At 44.1% G+C, this 26,281-nt stretch overlaps 1 protein-coding gene across 1 annotated transcript; it reads left to right on the top strand.

The window, feature by feature from the left end:
* The first annotated feature begins 1,817 nt into the window (after window positions 1–1,817).
* On the top strand, window positions 1,818–24,628 carry GXYLT2 (glucoside xylosyltransferase 2). Its single transcript, XM_030228099.2, has 7 exons — window positions 1,818–1,999; window positions 8,068–8,257; window positions 8,456–8,587; window positions 14,268–14,519; window positions 15,871–15,994; window positions 18,563–18,735; window positions 19,344–24,628. Exons 1-7 carry the CDS (start codon window positions 1,818–1,820, stop codon window positions 19,524–19,526), a joined length of 1,236 nt encoding a protein of 411 aa, XP_030083959.1. The 3' UTR covers window positions 19,527–24,628.
* The last annotated feature ends 1,653 nt before the right edge of the window (window positions 24,629–26,281 follow it).

Here is a 26,281-nt window from a genome sequence, read left to right as displayed (position 1 = left end):
CATCTAAGAATTTATTCTTGTCTCACTGACACTTTCCAAGACTGCCTCAGAATCATTTTTTAGAGCCTAAGAACTCCAGCCTGTTTTGTTTTTTGGTTGTTTTTTTTTTTTTTTGTGCTAATACTTTCCTTGTAACAGAACTATTTATATATTGATTTTAGTGAAGAAAGTGGTACATTAGCCATTCTGCTTTTCCATCCAAATAAAGGATGAAGTAGCATATCTAAGGAATGAGTATTGCTTTCTTCTGTAAAATACACACTGAATTTTTTTAAGGCTGCATTGAAAAAGTTTTATTTGGAAATGTACAGAGTACATCTTTTAGTGCATCTTTCTTATGAAGGGAATTTGGCTGGTATAAATTTAATGGAGCACAGAAGAATTAAAATGCATTATCTACAATGTGTTGGGCAAGTAATTAGGACAACTTGCTGGTTTTTTGAGAAACAGAAACATAAAGCTTTGCAATTTATAAGGACAATTGGCTCTACATTGCTAATAATAATGAGTAAATCTGGCAACCTTGGAAATGGTAGTCCAAAACAAAATCACTTAGAGGGCTTAATTGACACATCTAGAGAAGAAAGTGATTGTATTGATGATATAGAAATCACACATTTGAACAGCTCGAGGATTTCAGCCACTGGTACTCTTTTTCATTAAGTATAAAGTTTGGTAGGGTTTTATTATAGTCCATTATTCTTGGGAAAGAGCATATGTTTATGCATTGTGGTTTTTCTGTAGTTTCTCATTTAGTATTGCTATTTTCTCTTAGCATGACGTAATTTACATTTTCATATCTGGCCACAATCCGAGTTGGATGAAACCCTTGAAAGAGTAGCTGTTCATTGCATTTGGGCTGATGCTGAGGCAAAGTACATTTTGGGACACCACAGCTGAAGGCATGTGGTGTGAGCAGAGTAAAATGGACAGGCTGTGCAGTTCCACTGCCAAGTGGATGCCAGTGTCACTTCCAGTGGCTCCATGAGGGACACGAGGCTCCTCCAGCACTAAACTTGCAGGGCTCCACTTTCCCTTCTCTGCCCTTTGTTGTCTCCATTCTTTGCACATCTTGTACTCCAGCTCCATGGGACAGCCAGAGTCCTTGTATTTCTGACATTCTGTACATTTCAAGGTCTATTTCTGTCACCCTGTACATTTCAAGGTCGTAAATCAGATCATAACCCCAAGCAGGATTTATTTCTGTGAAATTCAGTGTTGTGATTTCTGCTGATGTCCCACAGCAGACTGGCTAGGATGGGTCACACGCGGACAAAGCCACCCACAAGTGAGTGAGCGCCTTGTTCCTTCTGCAAGCATTGCGCTTTCTCGTTTACCTGCCCTCGGTGCAGATGGAATGAGGAGTGCGCGCTGCCTGCGAGTGATAAACTGGGGCAGCAAGGCGGAGGGAGGCTCGGTTTCCCCGTTAGCACAGGCAGAGGAAACGCGCTGTCGATACGAGCTTCCCCTTCTTCTCCTGATCACATTCACGCTCTCCCAGCACTGGCCACCCGTGAAACCAAAGCTCCCTCTGAGTACCCGCGGTCGGTGCCGCGTTAGGGGGCACCCACCCAGCCTGTGGCACCTCCCGGCGTTCCGCCGAGCCCGGGCGGTCCCGGGGCCGGGCTGCTACTCCAGGCAGTACGGTAGGCGCGGCCCAGCCCGCCCCGCCCCGCGCCGCTCGGGCCGGGCTGTGCGGCCACGTCCCCGCTCGGGCAGGGCTGTGGCGATGCGGCCGGCGGGACGCGGCCGTGCGGCGCTGCTGACCCGGCCGTGCCGCGGTGCGCACCCGGCCATGCGGCCGTGCTGACCCGGCCATGCGGCGGCCCTGCAAGGTGGCGGCGGCCCTGCTGTGCCTGGCCGTGCTGCTGCTGCTCTATCTGCTGGCGGGCAGCGCGGCCCCGCCGCCCGCGCCCTCCGCGCCCGCCCGCCGCCCGCCGCGCCTCGGCCGGAGCCCCCCGAGGAGGAGCCCCGCGGGCGGCGGCAGCGCCAGTGCCAGGTAACGGGGACGGCTCCGTGCCCCGGCCCCTGCCATCGGGAATCCCCGGCCGCTGTGCCCGTGCCCGGCCCCACGCGTGACCCGCCCGCCCCGCGGGTCCCCTCGGCGGTGTCGCTTTGGTGCCGGTGCGTCGGGCACTTCCCTCTTCCCACTTCCCATTCATCCCCGCTAGAGATCGGCGATGAAAGACCCTTGTGCAAGCTGCTGAGGTTTGCAAGTACAAACTTTTCCCTGCGCGTTTCCCCTGGCAGCGGAGTTGCCAGAGGTGCCGCGGAAGGTTTTCCCCGTGCCCGAGCTGGGGGGTTCCCTCCTGTGCGGGAGCAGCTCCTGAAATAGCGGCTTTTCCTTTGCTCCTTGCCGTGTTTCGGCGGCTGACGTGGGCACTGTGCTGCTGGCTGTCTGCACTGAGGGGCTGCTGTCACCTCCGGAGCTGCGCTCGGCGGGTTTGCCAGGGAAAAGGGAATGCGGCTCCTCTTTGCCGTGTGGTGCCGCTGGGTTCCAAACTGCGGAGGCACTGGCAGATTTTAAACTTTCGAGTTTTTTGTTTTGAGTGTTTTTTAGATGTAAATTAATTCAGCAGAACTTTAAAGGCGTTTTAAATCGTGGTGTGGTGTGTTTCCTGTCCCAGCACCTAACAGGCAGAGTATTTTTTAAAAAACTAATTAGTTGAGAAAAAGGGCAGCTTTCTGTGGGTGGAGGACTTGTTTTCCCCTTTGCATTCCAATTATATTATGGTCAGTGTGACCTCATATATCTAATTAACTTGGTATGTCTTTGTGTCTCTGATTCATGATTTCACAGAGATGTTCTGAATGAAAGACTATTCCCGTTTCTTGAGCTCTTGCTCCTTAACTTATTAAAGCAGTTGGTTTCTCCCAGCATTGTTACCCCACTGAATGCAGGAGATGTTTTCTGGGGCTGAGAGTGGGCCACGGACAGAATTTAAATGCCGGTATTAAAGCAGGATTATTTCCACTAGCAACTGTACCTCCTGAAGTCATTTTTCTTTAAGGCATATCTCTGTGATTATCATGGAAATCAAGAAGAACACTGAAGGAGGGAGCCCAGAAAGTGTGGAACTCCCAGAGAGTGTAAACAACCATTCCACTTCAAAGCGCTTTTCAGTGGCATCTTCATGTTTCACAATTTGACATTATCTAACTTTTTGATTATTTGTTGACTTTGCAAGTCCTTTTTACAAGGTCTGCAGCACAATAGCAAAAAAAAAAAAAAAAAAAAGGAGGAATTCAGTATTCAAAGTGTGCATTTTCTTCAGAATTTTGCTTGTGGGGCTTGGTGGTTGTTTTTTCCTTCGTCATCCTGCACCATTGGCCCCAGCAGGAGTTTGTATAACTGAGCAGCACAATTCTGTAGGTCATGTTCAGCCATTTGCTGAAAGATTCTGTGTTATATTAGTTACTACTAAAATTTATTCAGGTGAGGGTGTCCATAAAAAAGGAATTTTTGTGAGGAGGGTGTGACATAAGTGATTTGAAGTGGAGGTGATGCTTGCCTTGTTGGAAAGGCATCAGGTGGTGAGATCTTCTGGGTTTAACGAGCCTGATCCAAGCTAAACTGAAAGCACTGTGGTGGGTTTGAATTTGGATTGTAAGAAACAGGCCATGATTATCATTTTAGTTCCTCCTTATGAGCAAAGGAACATTATTTTTTTATTTGATGCAAGATCCCACTTTATCTTACTGATTCATTCAGGATAAGAACAAATCTGATTAGGACTGTGAGATCTTGTGAGGTGATCACAGTATACATACTTGTATGAGACTGCAGAATTGATTGACAGAACTTGAATGGAAAACATTTAAATTCAGTTTTGTCAAGGTGGTTTGTCACAGGATGCAAGTTTTGAGCTCAGCTCAGAAACAAAGGTGTAACTTAGGATTTGTGTTTGCTTCAAGAGGATCAGCATCGTGCAGGGAAGATGAATTATATTTCTATTGGGATTTGTAATTTTGCTCTCTGTTGTCCCATAATATCAGAAGACATCAGGTTTTAAGTTTTAAGAAGTGCAGAATTCTTTTAACAAAAGAAGCTATACATAAAGTTTAATGTAGGCACATGTCATTAGCTGGCTGGTGCCTCACAAATGTTAGCAATGACATTCATAAGTCCTGCTTTGGTCGTTACATAATTTTGGCAAATCTAGATAAGTTTCTGGTTAGCTTTGAAAACTTGATTTTTTTGTGGTGGTTTTACTGCTCATTCCTGTTGGAAGTAGCAAGTTCTATGCTTTCAGTAAGACTTTTTTATATAAAGAATTTGAAATACGTGCCAAACCCATGTGTGCAAAGTATCAAAAAGAAGGAGGATCATTTTACATTTGAAGGGCAGATGGGACCATGCTCTCTCTTAAACCAGCATGGCAAGGCAGGGGAAGTGAACCTCCAACAGCACATTTAGTTCCCTGAAAATAACTTTTCCAATGCAAAACATCCCTTGCATGGCAACCTGTCAAGATACTTTTCCTTTCTGTGCAGCCTGTGTGCACACAGATGCATGTTTGGCTTGAGTTTGATAATAACATGCTGAAACCCCAAGTATTTCATACTTGTTTCATAAAGAACCTACTTCATAAAAGGAGAGAGAAACATCCATTCTGGTTTTGAGTGGCTTTTTCCCTTCCTCTCAGTGGTAGGAGAAGGTTGAAACTTCAACCATTTTTGGATTGGCAGCAGCTCCGGTTGGTTTTGTGCAACTGCTGCAAAGTGAGAAAGGTTGATTTAAAAACATTTGTATTTCAAAGTGTGCAAGAAAATGTGTTTCACATCATGGAGCTGTTGTTGGGACGTTGACTCAGGGGTGGCTGTCAGGAGCCTGTTCAGTGAATCACCAGTTTTGATACAATGCCTAAATCTACCCTTGTTTGTGCGGCAAAAGAAAATGAGATCATAATGGGAAGAAGGTTTCAAAAATCAACAGCTATATTGCATTTTGGAAGCATCTGCATGCATTATCTTTCAGGAATAAATTTGAAGGCTTGAATAGATTAGCAGGCTCTGAAATGAGGTGGGAATGCATTATTTTGAATGGATTTGGATTGATTTAGACAGGTTTTGGGTTAATTATGTTTGAGGCACTTTGGCTGTGACTAATAAGAAAATTACATGTAATCTAAACTTTAAGACCTAGGAATGCACACTGTTGTGCTTGAGCACTCAGGCTGCTCCTGCTGTGTCAGTGCCTTTCTGCAGAAATTGTATTCAGTCAATAAAATACGAGTGAGCAACTGGATGGGAGTTGCTCTGTATTGTTGGAAGGTCTTTGCTGTAAACATTTTATTGTGCTCCATCTTATTGAGTTCAGTCTTCAGCCACTCTGTGGGGATGTGTTCTGCAAGTATTTTGTGATGCTTTCTGGAGTGCTTAATCTTAGTTTGTATATCTGTTCTTGTCAAGCACGTTAAACTTTAGGGCCCAGGTCTCTGCATTGCTTTCAGTGTGCTTAAACATTTAATTAAGGTTATAAAATCCAGCTACAGACTGTTCATATCAGATAAGTAGAACTATAAAAGAATGAATGTAACCATTAGGAAAAATTGGCTAATGATAATAATTGCATTACTCTGTGGATCTTTGGGCTTCTTAATGTCTTGAGAGTCTCTTGAGGTGGGAAATTCTTAGAGCTCTAACAGCTGTTCCCATTTTACAGGTGGGACAACTTGGCTGTGTCCTGCACATCTTTCGGGGATGTCCTTCCATCCAGCTGTTGTTCCTCCTGTCCTTTCCATTCTCCTTGCCCTGTATGGGGTGCCTGCATGAACAGGGCAGGGAAGGGGAGCTGGGATCTTCTTTGCCATGATCTGCTTGTTTGTCCTCCAGGCAGTTTGACTTTGCCTCTTCTACACCTGCCTCTTCTCAGGCTTATGGATAATTGTTATTTTTTAAAAGCCTAAGTTAAAATTGTAGTCAAATGCATCCTGCTGTGGAACTATCTCCCATTGCAGCTCACCTTTGTTTTCTCTATCCTTTGAGTTTCTTTATGTACTTACAAAGAAGATGCAAAATGTTGTGTCCCAAAGTTCTTCTGTTGCTACCTCATTGCTACTTCTCTCGCAGATTATTGCCCTCAGTGTCCCAGACTATGACTGATGTAGTTCAAATAACTCATTTTTCTGGGATGTTTATTCCAATTCAGGCCACTCCAGGCTCCTGAACCCTGCAATGTTGGGAATTCCTCCCCTCCAAGGCTCAGCTTTCTCCTCCAGGATGTCTTTGTTGGATGTCTGTTGTTATCCCTACTCCCATGGGCTTTCCAGGCATTCTGCTTTCACCAGGGATTGCTTCTGCTGAGTCTGTTCTTTGGAAGTGTTGTCTGCACATTCTGGATTTTTCACTGTAAAACAGCTGCATAATGCAGAGCCCACTGTGGCTAAAACTGCCCAGGAAAGCCGAGTGCTTTGGTGTGGGGTTTTGAAATGTTCCAATAAAAGTGCAGGGTTTAGTCCCTCTCCCAGAGAATTCCATTGCCAGAAACTACATCAAAGTAGCTCCCAGCCTGTGCATGGCTTGATTTAGAGACTCAATTAAGGAGAAACATTACACAGATGGAGAGAAGGGGGAAAAGGTGATCTGTGTGAGCAGCTAATTATTCACTTCAATAATTCAGCAATTTTTACACTAATAGGTTGGAAAGTAAATACCACTTCACATAGATGTAATATTCCATTATTTATACACTGATGAAATTGGGGGTTAATTAGGACTAAAGCAGAAGATTTTAAACCCTTAATGAAACGTGTTGCTTTGTACAGTCAGTGAAGTGCCAGTGCCTGGTGTTCTTTTACACAGAGGTGGGTTACTCTGAAGGGTAGAATGCTGCTGTTACACAGAGCAGCACTTCAGGGTCTGAAAAAAAATAATAACAGCTTTAAACTGTCATTTTTCTCCTTATTTAGAACTTCTGTTTGTTGCGTTAACTCCAGTGATTAATTGTGTGTGTGTAATTGTGTTCTGAGCAGGGCTGGGATTGATGTGCTCTGCTCAGAGGTATGTCCAGAGCAGGCAGTGATCTATGATTTGCCTTTTGAACTCTCCAGGAATGATTACTGTGCCTGGGATTTGGTTGCTTGGTCAGCCCCATCCTGTGTGATGGAGGCTAAGTGCCATCAGTGTTGGAATGTGGATACACCATAGTGCAGGCATTCCTGGAGGATGCAATTTTTACCTCCACACTAATCACAGAACCAAAAGACTGCTTTCAAAAGGTCTTCAACTCCCCAGGAGAACCTGATTTTTCTGGCTAGCTGGAAGCTTCATTGTGCCTCTTACTGTGTTCCCTGTATATGGATGAAATGTATTTAAAGCCCACACAGGTGGGTGCCAAGTGAAAATCCCACTGTTTGGTCCTTGGAATATAGTCTGATTCATCTGGTATATGTGACTATATTTGTTTTCAAAAATCTCTATTTTAGCAAAATCTCGTGGATTCCATGGGGTGAAATGGAGAGCAGTCCTTTGAAACTCTGCCAGTGCCTTCAAGCTGGAATTAAGGCATGCATCTTTAATAGAAAATTAATTAACTGTTAGAACAATTTACATATGGATGCAGTGTTTTTTTTTTTTTTTTTTTTTTAAGTATGGATGTCTTCTTCCAGCCATTATGGGCTTGGAAATGAAATTGCTGGATGCAGTTGTGTGGTCTGCATTGTGTTAGAAAGTTGGCTGGGTAGTTGTAACTCTGTTCTGGCTTTGTGACCTCTGGGGCTGGGGAAAGAGCTGTCGTTTGCACAGAGCAAGGTGGTGTCTGCTTTGAGGTGCAGTGAAATTGGCTTCATCTGTGTCTGTAGTGCAGTGATTTTTGCAAGATAATAGCCTTTATCTTGCAAAAATAGCCTTTTTCTTTTTGTTATAATTATAACACTGTTTATTTGTACCATGGACAGAAATTACCATTCTATTTGCTTGTTCTGTAAATATCTAACCAAAAAAGTCCTCCTGATCCCTTGCAAAATGATGAAGAAAAAAACCAACACTAATGTCTGTTAATGAGGGATTCTCTTCATGTCTGCCTCAGTAATTTTTATGTGCCTATCCCTGAATTTCCTATTCCAGGAAGCCTGGAGAGCAGAAGCATCCAAAGGAGCCCCCATCCTTGCAGTGCATGCATCTGGCAGTGGTGGCATGTGGGGACCGGCTGGAGGAGACGCTGATCATGCTGAAATCTGCAGTTCTCTTCAGCAGCAGGAGGCTCTGCTTCCACATCTTTGCTGAGGATTCCCTTAAGCCTGAATTTGAAATGAAGGTGAGTTTCTTTGTCATTTGGTAAATAAATAAATAATTAGTTATAAGTTTTAAATCTCTGAGAAAATTACATTAGCATCAACAAGTAGCAGCTGAGCCCGTTGCTTACTGTCCACACTTAGAAATTCCTTATGCATGCATTTTTTTAAAAAAGCTCTATAACATGTAGTGTCTGATTTCCTCCCACCATGTCTTTCAGTTAAAGGAGTGGCCTTCCTCATATACAAAGAAGTTTGAGTCCAACATTTACCCAATAACCTTCTCAGTAGGAAATGCTCAGGAATGGAAAAAGTTATTCAAACCATGTGCTGCCCAGCGTCTGTTTCTTCCGGTAAGGCACCTGGATTTCTGAGTAGGTTGCTTCAGGAAAAGGTTAATTCCACAGAAAGGAAGCTTTGCTGGTCTAATATTAAAACCATTTTCAGGCTGAAACATCTGCTTAAAGATAATTTTAGTCTGTGCTTTAAGACACTGTAAAAAAAAAAAAAAAAAACCAGCACAGAAATCCAGCCTGGCTTTTTCCTGGCTAACAAAGGATGTGTGTTTCTGATTTGTCTCTGGTTCCATGAGCCTCTCTGGCTCTCCAGACTCCAGAGAGAATGTGCGAGCTCTCTCAGGGCAGATCTTTTGGGGTGGATGCTGGGTGCCTTTTGTAAATAGCATTCTTTACAACGTGCTATCTTTACCCACCATCTTCCTTTCCATATGTTAGCCCCCTTAAACTGATGCTCTCAGCATTCCCTTTTCCTTGAGTTTTACTTCTTTTTTCCAAGACTGCCAGAATTGCCCTTAAGGTAATAATTCCAGTGTGTTTGAAGTTGGATTTCATGCAAGAGCTTGGTCTATCCGGGACTCTTCAAGTTCACTGAAAAGTTATATTATACTCAGTGTTGTAAACTCGGAGAGAAGGGAAGTGTTGATACCAATTTTGCGTATCAGAAGTTGAAAGAACGTTTGCATAAAGCAATTTCTGTGGAACTGAGAACATCTATCAAAAATACCTTGTGGGTTGCTGTTGATTGGGGTGACTTCAGTGAAGTGACAAGCTGTTCACATGATCCAGATTTCTTCATGGCTGTCTTAGGAGAAGTGGAGGGGGGACAAAGAAATCTTTCCCCTCTCAGATGGAAGCAATCAGAGACAGCTGCATGTCCAGATACATAGCCTGTGAATACATATGTGAGAAAATATGTGCTGTCAGCAGTTCTGCTGATCTGCCATTTAGGGGTGGACTATCAACAGCACAAAGGCCAGATGGGCTGGAAGTAACTCCAACTGCAGCAGGGATCCTCTCTCCCCTGGGTAAATATTTGTATCACCTGGAAGATAATCCCTAAGCATGAGCTTGTTCCATACTGTGCCAGGATGTCCTGGGTAAACAGAAATCTCTGTTCTTCTGATGCTTTCTGTCGTTTTGGGAGACTAATCATAGGAATGACTTAACTTTTATTTCTCTTCACTGGTCTGATGACAGAAAGGGGTTATGCATTCATGCTGATTCCTTCAGGCTGGGCAGTGCTTTTCCTCATCCCTTTTTGTCACTCACACGTTGCTGAAGTTCTCCAGTAACTTCTTTTAAGGAATTTAAGGATTATTAGACTGTTGCTTGTTGTGTTAGCAGAATGAGGGGGCAGCTGTAGATGTTTGTTTCTCTAGGGGCAGTTGCAAAATGCTGTGTGTGGTCAGGCTGAGGTTTTTGGCTTTGTGTAGGAGGGGCTGTCCAAGAGGACTTGCAGCTGACACAGAGTTGATGTGGGTATAATGAACAAGCTGCCGTCATAGCTGAGGTGGCACATGTCCTGGGGGACCCTCAAGGTTTGGTGCTTGAGTTCACAGGCTGGCACAGCCTTAGGCTGTTTCTGGGTAATTCCAGCCATTAATTTGGTGTTTTGGTGTTTGATAAATGGGTTCTGATATCCCACTTGAACTGTCAGCATGCAATGGGAGCAGAGATCCAAGTTCACTAGTTCACTGTTTAGAGAACCAGTTTGACTTTTATTTTTAATAAATACCAGCAGAATATCAGTTTGGTTTTTTTTCATCCTTCTCTGTACGGGGCACTTTTCTCTGCAGCAGCATGAAATGTGCCTGGATTTCGGGAGGACCCCAGGAGAGCAGTAGTTATCAGCTGCTTAGCTCTCAGTTGTGCAAATTGTCTTGCTCCTGATAATGCTAAACCCGAGTGGAATGCAAGGCTTTGATTCACAAGTGCCTTTCCTGCCAAAGAAATCTCCTCTGCAGCACCAGCAGGCATGTGAAAGTGGACAGGAGGGTCTGAGGAATGTGTTCAGGGAAAATGGGGTAAGAAACCTTTCAGTGCTTTTAGCCAGTGGTGAAAGCAGAGCTGTGGGATGTGCCCCTGCAGTTGCAGTACTGAATTGTTCTGTTCTGGGCAGCATGTTGAAGTGCACATTCCCAACTTGTTGACTCTACCCAGGATGCTAAAATATTCAGGAAGACTGTACAGCATCCTGCATTTTGGGAGGCATTCTGAGGCATCTGATCACATTTGCCACTTGGATACAGGGAATGTTGATGGAGCCTCTGTGCAATCTCACAAGTCAATCTCTTGCTGCACTCTGCTGCAGCAAAACCATCCAGGGCATTTGTAGACACACAGGGAGGAAGATGTAGATCTTTTTGTAAGCACAGAGTGAAACTTTAACATTAAACTAGGAGGGCAGTGCTCTCAGCAGTCACTGGGAACGGGTTTGTACTCCTGCCACGGGTGTTAAGACAGCAGGTGAGGAACATCCTCCAGTCTCAGGGATGTTGGTCCCTCAGGGCTGGCTGCAGCTGTCTGTGTGCTGCTCTTCTGGAGCTACCAAAACAATCAGCTAAAGTATCCTCAAATGCCTAAGGGATTTTTGGATGATTTTTGGATGAACATTTAGAGCCCTTCTCAAAACACTTAATCTACTTAAGAGCTTTTAAGATAGATTAGCAATATCCCTGTGTTACAGCTTTCCTCTTGAGGGATGCTCGAGTATCCAGCCCAGGGGGAATAGATGCCAGGGCCTTATCTAGACAAAAGTCTCTGGTGTAACTTGAGTTAATCTCTTATTACAATGAGGTTTAGTAACTCAACTTCGTGGCACTGTTACTCTAGCATTAAGCTTAGTGATTTGTCCCTAATTTTGGATAAAGCTGTGCTAAGCTGCCACATGAGCCGTCACAAACCCTTAGGTAGCCCAGCTTCACCGTACACCAGTGTGTGTTTACTCAGGAGTGTGTTATTCTTTGCCAACCTTGCTAACACAGGGAGAATCTATGGAGACAGAAGTTGTGAAATCAAATTACAGATAATTGAGTATTTAAGTAAGTGCCAGGCTAAATATAGCCAGTTCTATGCAGAACTTTTTGACAGATTTACTAAGAATATAAGGCTGCAAAAAAAAAAAAAAAAAAAAAAAAATCACACTTTTAAGATGTAAGTGCCTGCAGAGCAAGGGGAGGACAAGCAGAGCAAGCTGTGTTTCTGGCCATCCCTTTCCAAAATCCCAGGCTGTCAGGTGGGTCTGCATGGTTTGTGTGAGCTCAGACCTCCAGACACAGCCTGGCAAAGCTCCTGCTCCAGGACACTGTGTGTCACTTTTAACCTGCACTGAAGTTCCTGCTCTGTGAGGAACTCCTAGAGCTGCAGTGGGTGAAATTAAATCCCCCCTACCCAAAGCACAGCCAGGAGAGATGTGAGCAATTCAAACTGACATCTGCAGCTTTTAAAGGAGTCTTAACACTCAACATGTGAAAGTGGGAAGGACTTAAAGGAGGTAGCACAGCTCTTTTTTAGCCACTTGGGTGTCATTGCAGGGCAACACCTTGGACACAGGAGAAGGAAGAATCTTTTAACCAGCAGAAGGAGAGTAGGCACTGCCCAAAGAACTGCAATACCTGCTTGAATCTGCAGGAAAATTATAACAGTCCATGGACTTCAACAGATTTAGGCTTTTTTTTTTTGTGTATTGAAAGCTGCTGAAAGAATTTTTTTTTTTTTTTGCTGGAAGAAGCAGTGGCCAGGCTGTCACTTATGCTTGGGAAGGATGAGGGGGGTCTGTAGGTACCCATTAAACTTCCCCCTGAACTGGGGTCAGTTTTACCTGCTGGAAAATGCCTCAATTTGCCTTTTTACCAAGGCCCCCTTTGACAAGAATCTTACATGGCCTGCAGTGTGCTGTGGATCCACAGGCAAGGTCTGCTCTGCTTGTACTCCAGTGTTACCTCCTGTCTCTGACTAAATTTGGGGGTGGTTTTTCTTTTTTTTAATACATTTTGATTTTATGTGACTTCATATAGCAGCTCCCTATGAATCAGGGCTCCTAGGTGCTGGAGAATAATTAATACACAATACCCAGGATATCCTTCAACTGAAAACCTTTTTTCTCTTCAAATCATAGTCTTTCTTATATTGATTTATTCTTACAGTAGCTGTCTTTTTTTATTGGTTTGTTTTTTAATACTGGACTTGAGGATACTTAACATCTGCAAATATTTACTCTGAGCTCTTAGTGTACTACTGTACAATGTTTGTCACTTACTTAAGATACCTCCACGTGGTGGCTTGTGGGGTTTTTGTGGGAAAATGCTGTATTGCTATAATCTCCCATCCAGCAGAGATCTGGACTGTGTTGAATGTATTTATTTAGAGTTTCTAGTAAGCCTAACTTTTGTTTAAAATGCAGAGACACTTCCTTCTCCTGCTTGCCCTGTTCTGCAGGAAGAACATGTAGTTATCCTGTCAGAAATACAGGTCAGGGATTTGTTAAACTTGACTAAATGTCAGTCTGAATCCCAATGTGTTGAGTCAGGTGAAAAATCTCATTTAAGTCTTTACTGAGGGATTTGGCATCTTAGTGGATTCCTGTTGAGCATGCTTAGAGGTGATATTTTTCACCCACTTTTTCACCCATCAATCCTAATGTTGTTCACTCTTACTTCACAGGTAATCCTCAGTCACAATACATTAGAATTTATGTAAAACCCAATTGCTTTGGTAGAATTTCTTTTAACCTGCATAAATAGGAGAGTTTGTCATTAATGTCATTGCAGTTGGATGAGAGAGTTGTTGTGTTCCACATGGTGAAAATCCAAAGCCTTTTGGGTTTGCTTTTCAAAGAAGGAGAGAGAAGTAAATAGGGGTTTTGGTTAGACCAAAGTAAGAAGATTTCAGTAGTTCAGGAGATTCTGGACAATTCTAGCAGATAATGAAGAGGAGCAACAAAAGTGCCGTTGGGACTGGTGGTCAACTGTAGGTAATGATCTTTATTACTTTTCAAAGGCTTGAAATACCAGGTCATTTGTCCCACCATGGATATTAATGGAGTGTGTAAGGATTTGGGCAGCCACAAGGGGGAACACGGTCAGCAGGAACTGCTGAAACATCCTGGCTCTAATCTGCAGTTACACCCTTCTGACCTGACCAACTTTACTGTAGTTACTCCTCATACAGAATCTGGTAACAGAGCTCAGAATATGACCTGGTGTGTTTTAATGTGACATTTCTGTTTAACAGCCAGATTTGTTCTTCAGGGAGATGCACATATGTTGATGATCAATGGGGTTGTCTTAATTAACGTGAAACAGTTGTATATATTAATTATATATGAAGGTAAATCTAAATATTCTGGTCTCCTGAGTTACCTGGTTTACCATTTTTTTAAAGTGGAGATCTTTAAAATACTCGGTACGTGCATTTTATTTACATGTAATTTCTGACCAGGTACTAAGTAGTCCTTGCAGATATTTTTGGGAGCTCAGTGAATTACTGCTTCATAAGAAGGTTAATCCAACCTCAGTGCTCTGGTAGCTGCTTTATTGGGCAATTCAAAAAATACCCACAGCAAACAACAAGCCAATAATCTGATAACTGTTGTTCCTCTGTGTAATTACATTTAGCTGATAAATCCATAACCTCTTCCAAATGATCAGTTTAGAGTAAAAGTCCCTTTTGCCAATAACCTTTGTGTTTGTCGCCTCTCTGGTTTGTTTCTCACCCTGCTGCGCAAACCCCAAAGGTGATTTTAAAGGATGTGGATTCGCTGCTTTACGTGGACACTGACGTGCTGTTCCTGAGGCCCATCGATGACATCTGGCACCTCCTGAGGGAGTTCAACTCCACCCAGCTGGCTGCCATGGCCCCCGAGCACGAGATCCCCAAGATTGGCTGGTACAGCCGCTTTGCCCGGCACCCCTACTACGGCAGCACCGGCGTCAACTCCGGCGTGATGCTGATGAATCTGACTCGGATCCGCAGCACTCGCTTCAAGGTGAGAGCAGATGCAGCTTGCACAAACTCAGGATTGGTGTGTTTTTGTAACCACATTTCTCCTCACAGAAAAATAGCGAGGCAATCTTCCCAAGAAGAACCTTAGAAAATGATCAAAACAATTCTTATCTCATTTGCTGTGCCTGTGTTGTGCCAAAGTAGAATGAAATATGGAGATTTACCCAAAGTGATGGTGTTTTGTTTCCTTGGCCTATCAGGGCCAAGTATGTGTGTGTGTCAGGAATTTTGGCTGACAGTCTCAAGTTGTTGTGCAGTGGTGTGCAGAGTTAAGTGCTTGGCAGATTCAGTTTAGATGTAATGTAGTATAATACAGAATAATATAGTATAATAAAGTAATTAATTTGCCTTCTGGTATCAATGGAGTTGTCCTCATCATTCCTCTCCTAGGTCGGGGCATTCCCTGCAAATCCTGTATGTTTGCACATCTTGGAAAGCTCAGTGTAAAACTGCATGGTATTTATAATGCAAAGAATCAGAGAAATATGGAACACATATAATTGGATATTTAAAGCTATTGTGAATGAGATTATTAAAATAAATGAAATTTCCTCAAGGCTGGAGCAGTGAGAACTTGCAACTGAAGCAGTCTGGTAGCAGTGTTAAAATGGCTTCCCCAACATCTTACATTTCCCTGAAAAGATACATGAAAGAATAAACTCAAAGATCTTGAGTGCAGTAGCTGTATTTTTTTTTTTTAAATTGGAAAGCTTGATGTGAATACCCTGAGAAATTGGTGATTTTTGCATCTGTTGTGAATAGACTTTTGCATCCTGCTGCAGATAAGTGACTCTGTGAACTGGTGTAAGTGAGAAGGGAACATTTTCACAACAGATTTGTGTCATTGAGCACATATTCTGTAATCACTAAAACTTTGCTTACCCCAAGGGGTTTCTCAGGCACAGCCAGGGGTTTCCCACATTGTTACAGGAACAGTTGGAGGGAAAAACCCAAACCTTGCTCTTACTACCATAATTCCCATGGAAGGTGATCTTTAGTCTGTAATTTTCCTTGCTTTTATACCTTGGTTTTCACCTTGTCCCTGTATTTTCTCCTTTTTCCCCCTCTTGTTACTTGTAATAGGAAGATTGTGAATAGCAGGAGCTGACATCAGAGCTGGGCCCAGGAGACTTTGTTTTCCTGTTTAGATAAATTCAGGGTTCTGCTGTTACAGCCCTGTCCAGGTCCAACGTTTCCTGGCAGTTTTTAATTTTTCACTGGGGTGTCCAACGTGGCTTAGCAGAGCTTAGAGGTTTGTGTGTGCCCACTCTGGGTCAGATACCACAGCACTGACCATGACATTAACCCCTTGCTTCTGTTTTCTTGCCCTGCAGAACAGTCTGATACCAGGTGGCTTGACTTGGGAGGAAATGTTGTATCCATTGTACCAAAAGTACAAAAATTACATCACGTGGGGAGACCAGGATTTGCTAAACATAATTTTTTACTTTAACCCAGGTAAGGAATGATTCTTGGAGTCTTCATTATCTGTGTTGGGAAAATATATTTGGCTTGATTTTTTTAAGTGCTGTTTGTTATTTATAATGTGCATCAATACTCTGGTATGGAGTTATGTGTAACTGCATCCTCAAAGGATTTATAACCTATGAAAATATTTCTGACATTGCTGCAGGTAATGGGGCTTGGACTTGGTTCCATTGAATATATAAATCTGTTTTATGGAGATTTGAGAAAATAATGAGGTGTAAATTAATGATGAAGTGAAGGGGTGAATTTCATGTCGTGTGTGTCCTTCGGGGTGTCACTGGACCAGGGTGGAGCTGCAGACATGTTTTTGTTTCAGATATTTGCCTGAATGTGAAAGTGCCAAACTTTATGCAAAGCTAAGCCCTGCTTTTCTGGAATTCAGCTGACTTGTGATACCTATGCAAATCAGTAACAAAGCTAATATAGGGAGAAAGTGGACACAGCCATTGGAATATCTCATCTAAAGCAGCTTCCAGCCTCTGAGTGACCTTGTAGGGGGATACAGTATGGGCAAATGAAGGTAATCTTGTCCCCCAGTGAGTTGCAGCTGGATCAATCACTAAAGATTAGAAGCAGGCCTGATCTTAAGAGGCCACACCTATAGCCAATAAGGACAAGTGGTATAAAAGAGTGGATTGGTGGGATCTGGAGTCAGATGAGTGCTGCAAGGACCAAGAACAGTCAGTGCCTAGAGGAGCTGCCTGTGAGAAACATGGAGGAGGTATGGAGCTCTGGCAATATGAAATCCTTGCACTATAATGATGTTAGAGCTTGTGCTATCTAAGACAACGTGACCTGGCCTCAGCAGGCACCAGATGATGTCATGGATGTCCTGCTGGTGAGAAATGCAGGGATTTAAATACTGGAGCATAGCACACACTTCCCAGAGAAGCTGAGAACCTCACTTCATGCTTCTAAATGGATGCTGAGTGTCCATCCCTACTGCTTCTTCTCGTTTCCTATGTGGCCTTGTCACCTTAACTTACCTTAGGAGTAAACCAAGTTTGGAATTATCTTTATTTATTCTGCTCCCACTTCTTTTTCTCTGAGGAGACACAGGGTTGGTAATTGGATATAGCCAAATCCAGGCAAACTGCTGGAGTGAGGAGAAGCAAAGCAAAAGGCAAACATCTGTTTACTGCAGATGTCAAACATCAGTGTCCCATAGATTACCCCCAGTCCTAGGGAAAAATAGTGGGAATTAGTTTTCAAAAAGAAGCAAATGTTATGGGAGCATGGTCTCCTGGAGAAAGAAAAATATGGAGCCAGATTAGTTGTGAAGTCAGACACAAGCTGTTCACTGAAGTGTGCAGGAAAAAAAACAAAGACTGCAAAAAAACTTCAGTATTTTGATGAGTGTTCTCTATCAAAGCTACATGTGGAGACTCCTCTGCACCACGGTTTGTCCTTTCCTCAGAACTGGTAAAGAATTTTTTATGAATTGCGTAATATCAGACTGCTTGAGGAAAGAAAATGAAAGAACTGTGTACCATTAGCACAGAAAACTGGACTTTCTGGGGTCTTCAGCTCTGGGCTGTTATGACTGGCTGGGAGGGGAATTGGCCAAGACTGCTGCAGGTGCCTTTTTATAGATGTGAGTTAAAACCACAGAGAGCTCTGTTCCCTGGGCCTGAGGAGCTGCTTCCTTTGTCCATCTCCAAAGACTGCTCTCCCTTTCTGGAGAACTCTGCTGGAGAGGCCTTCAGGGAAGAAAAGTTCAGAAAGATTTCTGCTTTTCAAGAATCACACGAGACCAGCTGCAGGCTTCCCGGGAAGCTGGGAAAGGCCAACGAAAGAATTCAATCTTCAGTGCTTCTGCCATGCCCTGCTGGCACCAGCCATCATTCATTATTCCCTAGGGCCAAGGCAGAAAGGTTGCAGGGACTGGAGTGATTTATGACAAGCAGATTGCAAGCACTGTGTGCATGAAGTTAAAAAAAAATCACCAGGAGAAAGGGAGTTATGAGCCCTTTTGAGAAATTAGACTCATCTCTAAATAACCTAGACCTGTGAAATTAATGGATGATGACTCTTTGGAGGGCTGTGGATAAAATACACCACCCCTTCTGCTCTGCTCTGTAACAAATTGTCATGGCCTCTGTGACAGCGTCAGCAGCAAGCACTGGATATACTTTGCAAGTTTTCCCTTGCTGGCTTCAGGAGGAGTCTGGGTTTTTCATAACCCCACTGCTGTGTGTGCTTCCCCAGTCATTCCTGTCACTCCAGAGACTCCTTCCTATGCAGAGGGTGCTGGACAGTGCCACCTGCTGTGTGCTCTCTGGTTTGGTTCTTCACTTCAGCTTTCTGAAGAGCTCCCTTGGGTTGTGTTCAGTCCCAGATTTTGTGTTGTCCTGTCTGTTCAGGAGCAGCAGCTGGGGAGTGGAGTCACCCATGAGGGAAGGAGGTGTCTCTGTTGGGGATACTTGCAAAAGAAATGACTGAGCATTCCCCAATCATCTGTCCCAGGCTGGTTTAATTTGTTGTAACTCTTGTCTGACGTGTCTCCTCTCCTTCCCTGTGCCCTGCTGGCGTGGGCAGAGTGTCTGTACGTGTTCCCCTGCCAGTGGAACTACCGGCCTGACCACTGCATGTACGGCAGCAACTGCAGGGGGGCGGAGGAGGAGGGCGTCTCCATCCTGCACGGCAACAGAGGCGTCTACCACGACGACAAGCAGCCCACCTTCAAGGCCCTCTACGAGGTGATCCGGGATGTAAGTGCTGCCTCCACAGAGCCACTCCCTGTGCCCCAGGGTGGGTTCACTCAGATGGCTCTGCCAGCCATCAGGCTGGGTAGTTGTGTTTGGGTAAAACCCACCAGACACAAATGAACATGATTGCTTTGGCTTCTCATGCATTTGAGGTGGTTTAAACATTTCTTTTTTTGTATTATAGTAATCAAAAAGGCTGATCAATTGCTTTTCTGTAGTGCTGAAGGTAGAAAAAGCTGGAGTGGAGTTTCTCATGCTGGGGCTGCAGCTCTGGTCCATAAATTCCCAGGGAAAGCTCCTGTCCTCCCTGAGCACCTCAAGCCTCCAGGCACATAGAGAGCAGAAGCTTGTCTGTAGGCACAGCTTGGGATGTTGTGTGTGTACAGCTCTGCTTGCCAAAACTCCTGTTTCCTTACAGTATCCTGACATTAGTAAAATTCCTGTCAATGCACACTCTCAGGCAGGCAGGATGTGAAGTGATGGGGTCGGTGACCCTCAGCAGGTGAGGGACAAGACATTCCTACCTATGGAAGGTTTTCTCTTACAGAAACTTAAACTGCCCTTTCACAACTACTGAAAACTAAAAATTCTTTTTTGTTTCTTTTCCTTAGTTTCCATTCGAAGACAATCTCTTCCAGTCCTTGTACTACCCTCTGCAGTCGAGGTTTCTGGATACAGTGCACACTTTATGTGGGAGAATTCCGCAAGTATTTTTGAAGCAAATTGAGAAAACAATGAAGAAGGTGTATGAAAATCGTGTCATTGTGTACTTGGGGGCCAACCACAGATACTAACTGTGGCTCTCTTACACAGAAGTTTAAGTCTTGTACACTATGAAGGATATAAATGAAGAATATGAACTTTTACTGAAATTCAAAATATTTCTTTTTCCAGTTTTCTAATAACCCTTGAAATTACCAAAAACAGGATATCCTAGAAGCCTACTGAGATTGTTGCTGAGAACATCAGGAGAATCGTTTTTTTGTGTAATACAGTTGTGGCCTGCCACCTCAGCCCCTTACAGTTTAAGAATGTATTCTCTGGCTTGGTACTGTGATTTGCATTTCCAAGACTATTGTCAGTGAAGAGTACAAGCCTGTTGATCCATCCTCCTCTATAAGTCCTATTTCCTGCACAGTAACAGCAGTATTCCACTGCCAGCCAGTTTTTCATCCCTGCCCTGGGAGATGGCCAGTGCTGCTCCTGACTCCCTCTCCTGCATGGAAATGTATTTCTGCCTATCACTTCCATTTCTGGGATCACAGGACCACAAAATTCTAGAATGGTTTGGGTTGGAAGGGACCATCAGGGATATCTTGCTCCGCACCCTGCCATGGGCAGGGACACCTTCCACTAGACCAGGTTATTCCAGCCCTGTCCAACCTGGCCTTGAACACTTCCAGGGATGGGGAAGCTGAGAGCTTTATGCTGGGATCAAAATGAATAGCCTCAAAGTGGAAGAGGACCTCAAAGTGGAAGAGGATACAAAGTGGCTTTGATGTTTATTTAACATACTTCATTTAGCTTAAATTTCCAAGGTATGATCCTCATCTTGTGATAAGCACAAAGAGCTTATTTAAATTGCAGTAGCTGAAAGATGCTTGGGACCATTCCCTGGGGATCTGGAAGTGAGGACAGTCCTGCAGAGCAGCTATCCAAGAGCAGACTCACTCCTAAAGAGCAGTGATCCAAGACTCCCAGAGGGCATTTTCTAGGTGTAAGCCCCATGGGTGTGTGTAGGAGTGCTTCAAGGAAGCAGCAGAGAAGATGATGTTACTTTTCAAGTCTGTTGTGCAGAAAACATCAGCCAGTACTTGGAACTGCTCATTTTTGTATCTAACAGGCAAAGGAAGAGCTGGGTGAGATAATGGAGCCTTCCCCTAATGAAAGGAAAACTGGCACAGATGGGATATCCTGTACATGTACCATACATTTGTTAGAGAGAAATTCTTGGGGACTGTGGATGAGTGAAAGGATATGTTCCCAAGTTAAAATAGGATTTCTGAGGAATTGCAGTTTTGGGCATTCTCCCCTATCCAGTCAGGGTTTCATAAGAGAACACCATTTGTCTCAACATTTCTCTCTCCTTGTGTGGCAGTTCCTGAGAGGAGGGAAAACACGACCTTGGTGCCATCCCAGGCTGCCAGATTAGAGCCTGTGCAGGGGATGGAGTCCCAACAAGCTTTTCCAAGCCCTGGAGTGTGAGAGTGTCTGTGACACAGCCTGGCAGAGAGCAGGGGAGCAGTGGGACGGGGGCTTGGAGTAAGGGACAGCAAAACTGCAGGACCTCGCAGGAGTGACAGGAACAGAAACCTTGTTTGCACCTCTGCTGTAAATCGTAATCTCAATTTGGTTAAACAATGTGCTCTGACTCCAGCCCTTATCTCGCAGTGTTTGCCACCTGAGTGTAAATTGACATGTGAAGGACAGAGGCAGCTCGACTGTTGTGATTGAGAGCCTGGGAGCCAGAAAGTCATTTAAACTTGAGCAGAGATGCCTTTCCAACTTGCCTTAGGATTTTCTATTTCAGCTGAAGTTTCAGTTGCCAATTTTTAAGGAAGAGTACACTTCTACCTACTGAGAGAAGTTTGAAATGTAACCCAAATGAGCATTGAAGATTTCAGAACCAGAAGGCAGGGAAAAGAAGGTAAAGCTGCTGATTTAAAAAGTCTAAAATAACATATGACAGGTAAACCTTGAGGCCAGCAATTCTGAGAGCTTGTATAAAGTATTAGCTTACTTTTGGTCTTTATTTTCAAGTGTCAGTATAAAGCTGACACAGGTTGAGGAGCTGGTGGAACTGCATGCTGGGCTGGCTGAATTCCTGATTTCCATGGTGTCTCCAAGGCACACAGAGAGCTGCAGAGCACAGTTTTGCTGCCCAGGCAGTTGCAGCCCCAGTGCTGAGGCTCTGGAGTTTGGGAGGCTGAGGTTGTGTAAGCTGTGATTCAGCGGAACCTGCAACTTCGGGCACATTCAAATGAAGGAGTGGAATTCATTACAAAACAAAGGCATTACTGCATATGAACTGATAAGAGATTAAAGCAGTGCTTTTTATGTTCACAGGAGGTGCTACATTTTGTTTAGGAAGAACTGAGCTGTGTTCCCAACAGCTATTAAATATATGAAGTACTTGCTTTAACATGAAGACTCTTGTTAATGTAATATCAGCTGGCAGGAAGAATGGGGGAGGTTCCCCCCTGCTGGGCTTTTTCTGAGGAAAAAAGCAATAATTTGAGCTCTCCAAAGTGTTTTAAAGCAATTACGTAACTTTGTTTTTTGTTGTTGTTAGAATTATTAATTTATATTTCACTACAGCTTCCAAAACCATGTTATATTTTATTTTTAACAGTAGTTGATTGTAATATTCATCTTACTTAGAAACCAGTTTTAATTCATTTTGTATTTCATACTTGTGGCTAATTCCATGTTAATTAGCCTTCATTTATCTTAATAATGGGATGTGTAAATACTTACAAAGACTTTATGTCCTCATTTCCCCTTCCTCTCCTGTGTTTTAGTTATTTCCACTGGTATAATGGATAGAGCTCACCAGTATTTTGCTTACAGGAGAAACTGGAAGCTGCTCAGTGTGTGTGTGCACAGCATGAGCATGTGTGTAAAAAATGTCCCTTTTCTCTGTCACTGAATTGCTTGTGGATTTTTCTTTGACAAGTGCACTGATTGTTACAGCTCCCAAGGAGGCTGAGCAGTGCATTTCTGAGTTGAGGATGATCCCTTGGCTTACAATACAAATAAATGAAATTTTAAGCAAGCTCTATAATTTGCTAGTTTTCTTTTAAAGACAGGATTTTGTGCTGGTCTGGTTGGGATAGAGTTTTGTAGGTGTGATGTTTTAGTGTGTATATACCAGTTTTGACAGTAGGGAGCACAGATAAATGTTCCTCTTTTACAGTTTTACTGTAGTGAAAGAGTCTGATATTGGATATAAAGAGACAAATGCATTTAACTTCCCCCACAGTGATTGTGTGTCATGCTGCAGCTCCAGCTGTGGTACAGTGAGCATAGATCAGAACCTTCTCTCAAAGGAAACTGGAGTTTTATCTGCTACTCTTTACTGTTTCTCCATAATGTTTCACTCTCTGGAGGTCATTTAGCATCATTTCCTCTCCCTCCTTCTTGTATGCATTTTTTGACATTCTTGTGTGGTCACTGCTGTGCTGTCCTTGCTTCTGACATCTCTGTGTGACAGAAGCTCCTGGGCTGTCTGTTCAGCCAGATCCTGGTGCTGACACTGGTCCCAGCTGGGTGATGTGTTGGGCTCAGCCTCAGCTCTCTGAAATCAAGAATAAATCATCCATGTCATTGACCTGGATGGGTAGGGGTGGGCTAGCTGTAAAACCCCAGTCCTGTGTGGGTTCTGGGAAGGCTCTGGGTGTGTGGGGTGTATTACACACTCACAGTCACACTGCTCGGTGAGCCAGGGTTTTTCACTTGCAAACCTGGCTCCAGCCAGTGTTGCTGTGAGATGAGAGTTTTCCCAAGCTGGGAATAAAGTACAGTTTAAGAAAGAGATAAATCTTGACACTTTATCAACTGTCAGAGAATCCTTTTTCCCTCTCCATCAGGTACAATAATATGTGATGGTAGTAAATAGAGAGTGAGATGGGATGGGACAGTCACCAGGATCACATTTCCCACTGCTCTTGGGGCAAGCACTTGTGTGTGCTGGGATCAGCCTGCACCTCCCGCTGGCACGAGATAAAGAATTGTTATCTCAGTTTCAAAAGAGAGTGATGTTTGAAGTTTTGTTTTCAATCTGGATCAGAATAAAAACCAAACTGTCAACACTTCCTTTGAAATGAAAATGGAGACAAAACACCAAATTGAGAATCAGCATGGAAGATGAGCAAAGCACTTTGTTAATGTTTTCTTTTGAGGTAAAATATTTTGGTTTGACTTTCACATTTCTGTAAATGGACCTTAATTGCTGCTGTTACTCCGCTATAGCCCAAAAGTGTATGTATAGTTTTGGTAATTAATGCTGAAATAATGACACAGAAATGACATGGCGCTTTATTATAAAGACCTGTTCTTCTAGAAGCATCTTCTCCTGAATCCTCCTGAAAATGTTAATTCCCTCCTGTGAGGGTCAGAACTGTGCACAGCCGGTGCCTTTTCAGGGTTCACACCTTCAGGGAAAGATCTCCTTCCTGTTCTGCCCAGCGCTTCCAGAGGCCACCATGGTCCTCACCCCTGAGGCTCCAGGTGAGAAAACAGGGCTGGTTTTAGTCTGGCTGGTCCAGAGTTTGTAGAGTGATGTCAGGAAGCTCCTGTCCCAGGGATGTACTGGGAGGAAGGTGTGAAATACAGCTTGGAAAGAAAACTGCTGGCCAGTTTGCCACAGGCTCTTGGATTAATAGGAGACAATCCCTGGGCACTTCCTGGGGCCAGTGGCTCAGCCAGGTAAAGCCTGCAATGTTTGTCACATCTGGCTATTCCTTGGGGTTTTTGTATCTCCTGTGGGTAATCTTTCAAAAGAAACAACTCCCACAAATACAATTTTTCTCTTTTCAGCCTCTTTTTTTAAGGCACTGTGTGTGAGCTGTTCTCATCTTTCGATACTCCCAAGTCTTCCAGATTTTTTAAAAGCACAATAAAGATTTTTAGTCATTTTCTCAGAGGAGAATCATAATTTGTCTCAAGGTGGCTGTGATATACTTTAAAGAAAAAAACAAAACAACTTCCAGAGATCCATGATTTTAGTGTCAAGTTATTGTACCATACTCAGGTTCTGCAGCTATAAATTTAAACAAACCAAGCAAAATCTCTGTGCTCCTTTTTTTGAATCCTTTGATGTGTATCGATGTACAATATTTTCTGAAGAGCTAAGTGGGTCTTGAAATATAAGATTGTTGTCATTTTCTTATTGTTCTCACTGGATTCTGCTGCATTTCCCTTGCTTGAATGCTGTATTGAATTGCTACAGATTGTTTCAAAGCACAACAATCAATTTTGGTTCAAACTGGGTGGAAATACCTTACAAATTGCTGTCACACTTCAGTGAAGGGAAACTGCTTTAAGTCAGGTTGGGTCAGGGCTCTCTAGATACCTAATCTAAGCTTCATTACTGGGAGCAGAAGTAGCTGCTGGTCTTACACCACAAATAATTTTAATTATTGACCCATGCCATGGGGTTGAACAGTCTATAACTCTCAAAAAGTAAGTTTTAAAATCTGAAACGTAAATCTTAACGAGGCTTTGTGTAAGTTTAGTGGAAGAAAAAAACCCCAGGATTGTAAAACAGTTTCTCATTGTTCTTAGGTGTTTAAACCACCACATCTTCCCTAACAAGGTGATTATTCTTATTGTTGGGGCTCAGTGAATACAAGCAGGCTGGGAACTGACACAAAATGAAATCATCCTCTCTGTGTACGTTTTTATTACAAGGTGTGTCAAATACCTTACAAGGAGTAATTATAATTTATGTTTCATTAATGAAGAAGCTCAGGTGTGATTGCCTCGCCTCTTTGCCTGAGATCACACAACAAACTGATGATGAAACTACCTACAAGCTTTTTGTGTTCTAGGGATTATGTTTAAAAAATGTTTCAGCTTTGAAAATGGAAGGAAAAGGTGAACTGAACTCTTGCCCAGTTAGTAGAGGGGCCTGGGCTGGAGCCTCGTATCTGCTCCTTGCCTCACCTCGGGACCTTGGCCAGGAAGGAGTGACAGCTCTGCCAGGGCTTCATGTCCTCAGAGCAAGAGCTGGCACAGGATGGGCAAGGGGATCCTCCCAGGAGCACAGGGAATGTGTGCCAGGCTGGAGAGGCAGGAGAGTCTCCTGGAGGAGTCTGAGGGGAGACCTCACCGGGATCTTCTCAGGAGGGGAAGCGGAGGGGGCAGGTACCGATCTCTTTCTTCACTCCTGTGACCAGTGACAGGACTCGAGGGAATGGCCTGAAGCTGTCGGGAGGTTGGCGTGGGATATTAAAAAAAGATTCGTCCTCGCAGAGGGTGGTGGGGCACTGACCAAGCTCCCCAGGGAATGATCCCGGCCCCAAGGCTGCCAGGGCTCTGGGAGCGTTTGGACACCGCTCTCAGGGATGCACAGATGCACGGGGGGGATTGTTGGGGTGTGTGTGTCAGGAGCTGGGCTGGATGGTGGGCCCCTGCCAGCTGGGGATCTTCTGTGATCTTGAGAATAAAAAGACAGATACGTCCTTGCACAAACAGGGGTGAGTGCAGTCACCCTCAGCCTGAGAGCGGCGAGGAAAGAACAAGAGCTCTCTGAGGGGCTGGCGCATGAAGGGGAAACGGCTCCGCGTTCCCTCCTCCGAGGATCCGCACGGCGGGGCTGGCATGAGGAGGACGCAAACCCGCGGCCGGAAGAGAAGCCCAAAAAGAGCCGCTCTCGGTCCGTGCCTGTCGGCCGGGCACTGCGGCTGAGCCTTTCCCGCCGCTTTTCCCGCCGCCCTTCCTGCCCCTCCCTCACTGCCGCCGGCCCCGCCCCCTGCCGCGGGACCCCCGTTAACCCCGCCCGGCCGCGGAACCGCCCATTGGCTCCGCCCCGTGACTCCGCCCCCGG

Source organism: Serinus canaria, chromosome 12 (genome assembly GCF_022539315.1).
Source record: "Serinus canaria isolate serCan28SL12 chromosome 12, serCan2020, whole genome shotgun sequence".
NCBI lineage: Eukaryota > Metazoa > Chordata > Aves > Passeriformes > Fringillidae > Serinus > Serinus canaria.
The sequence above is the reverse complement of the archived record's forward strand: the minus strand, read 5'-3'. Positions and strand labels throughout refer to the sequence as shown.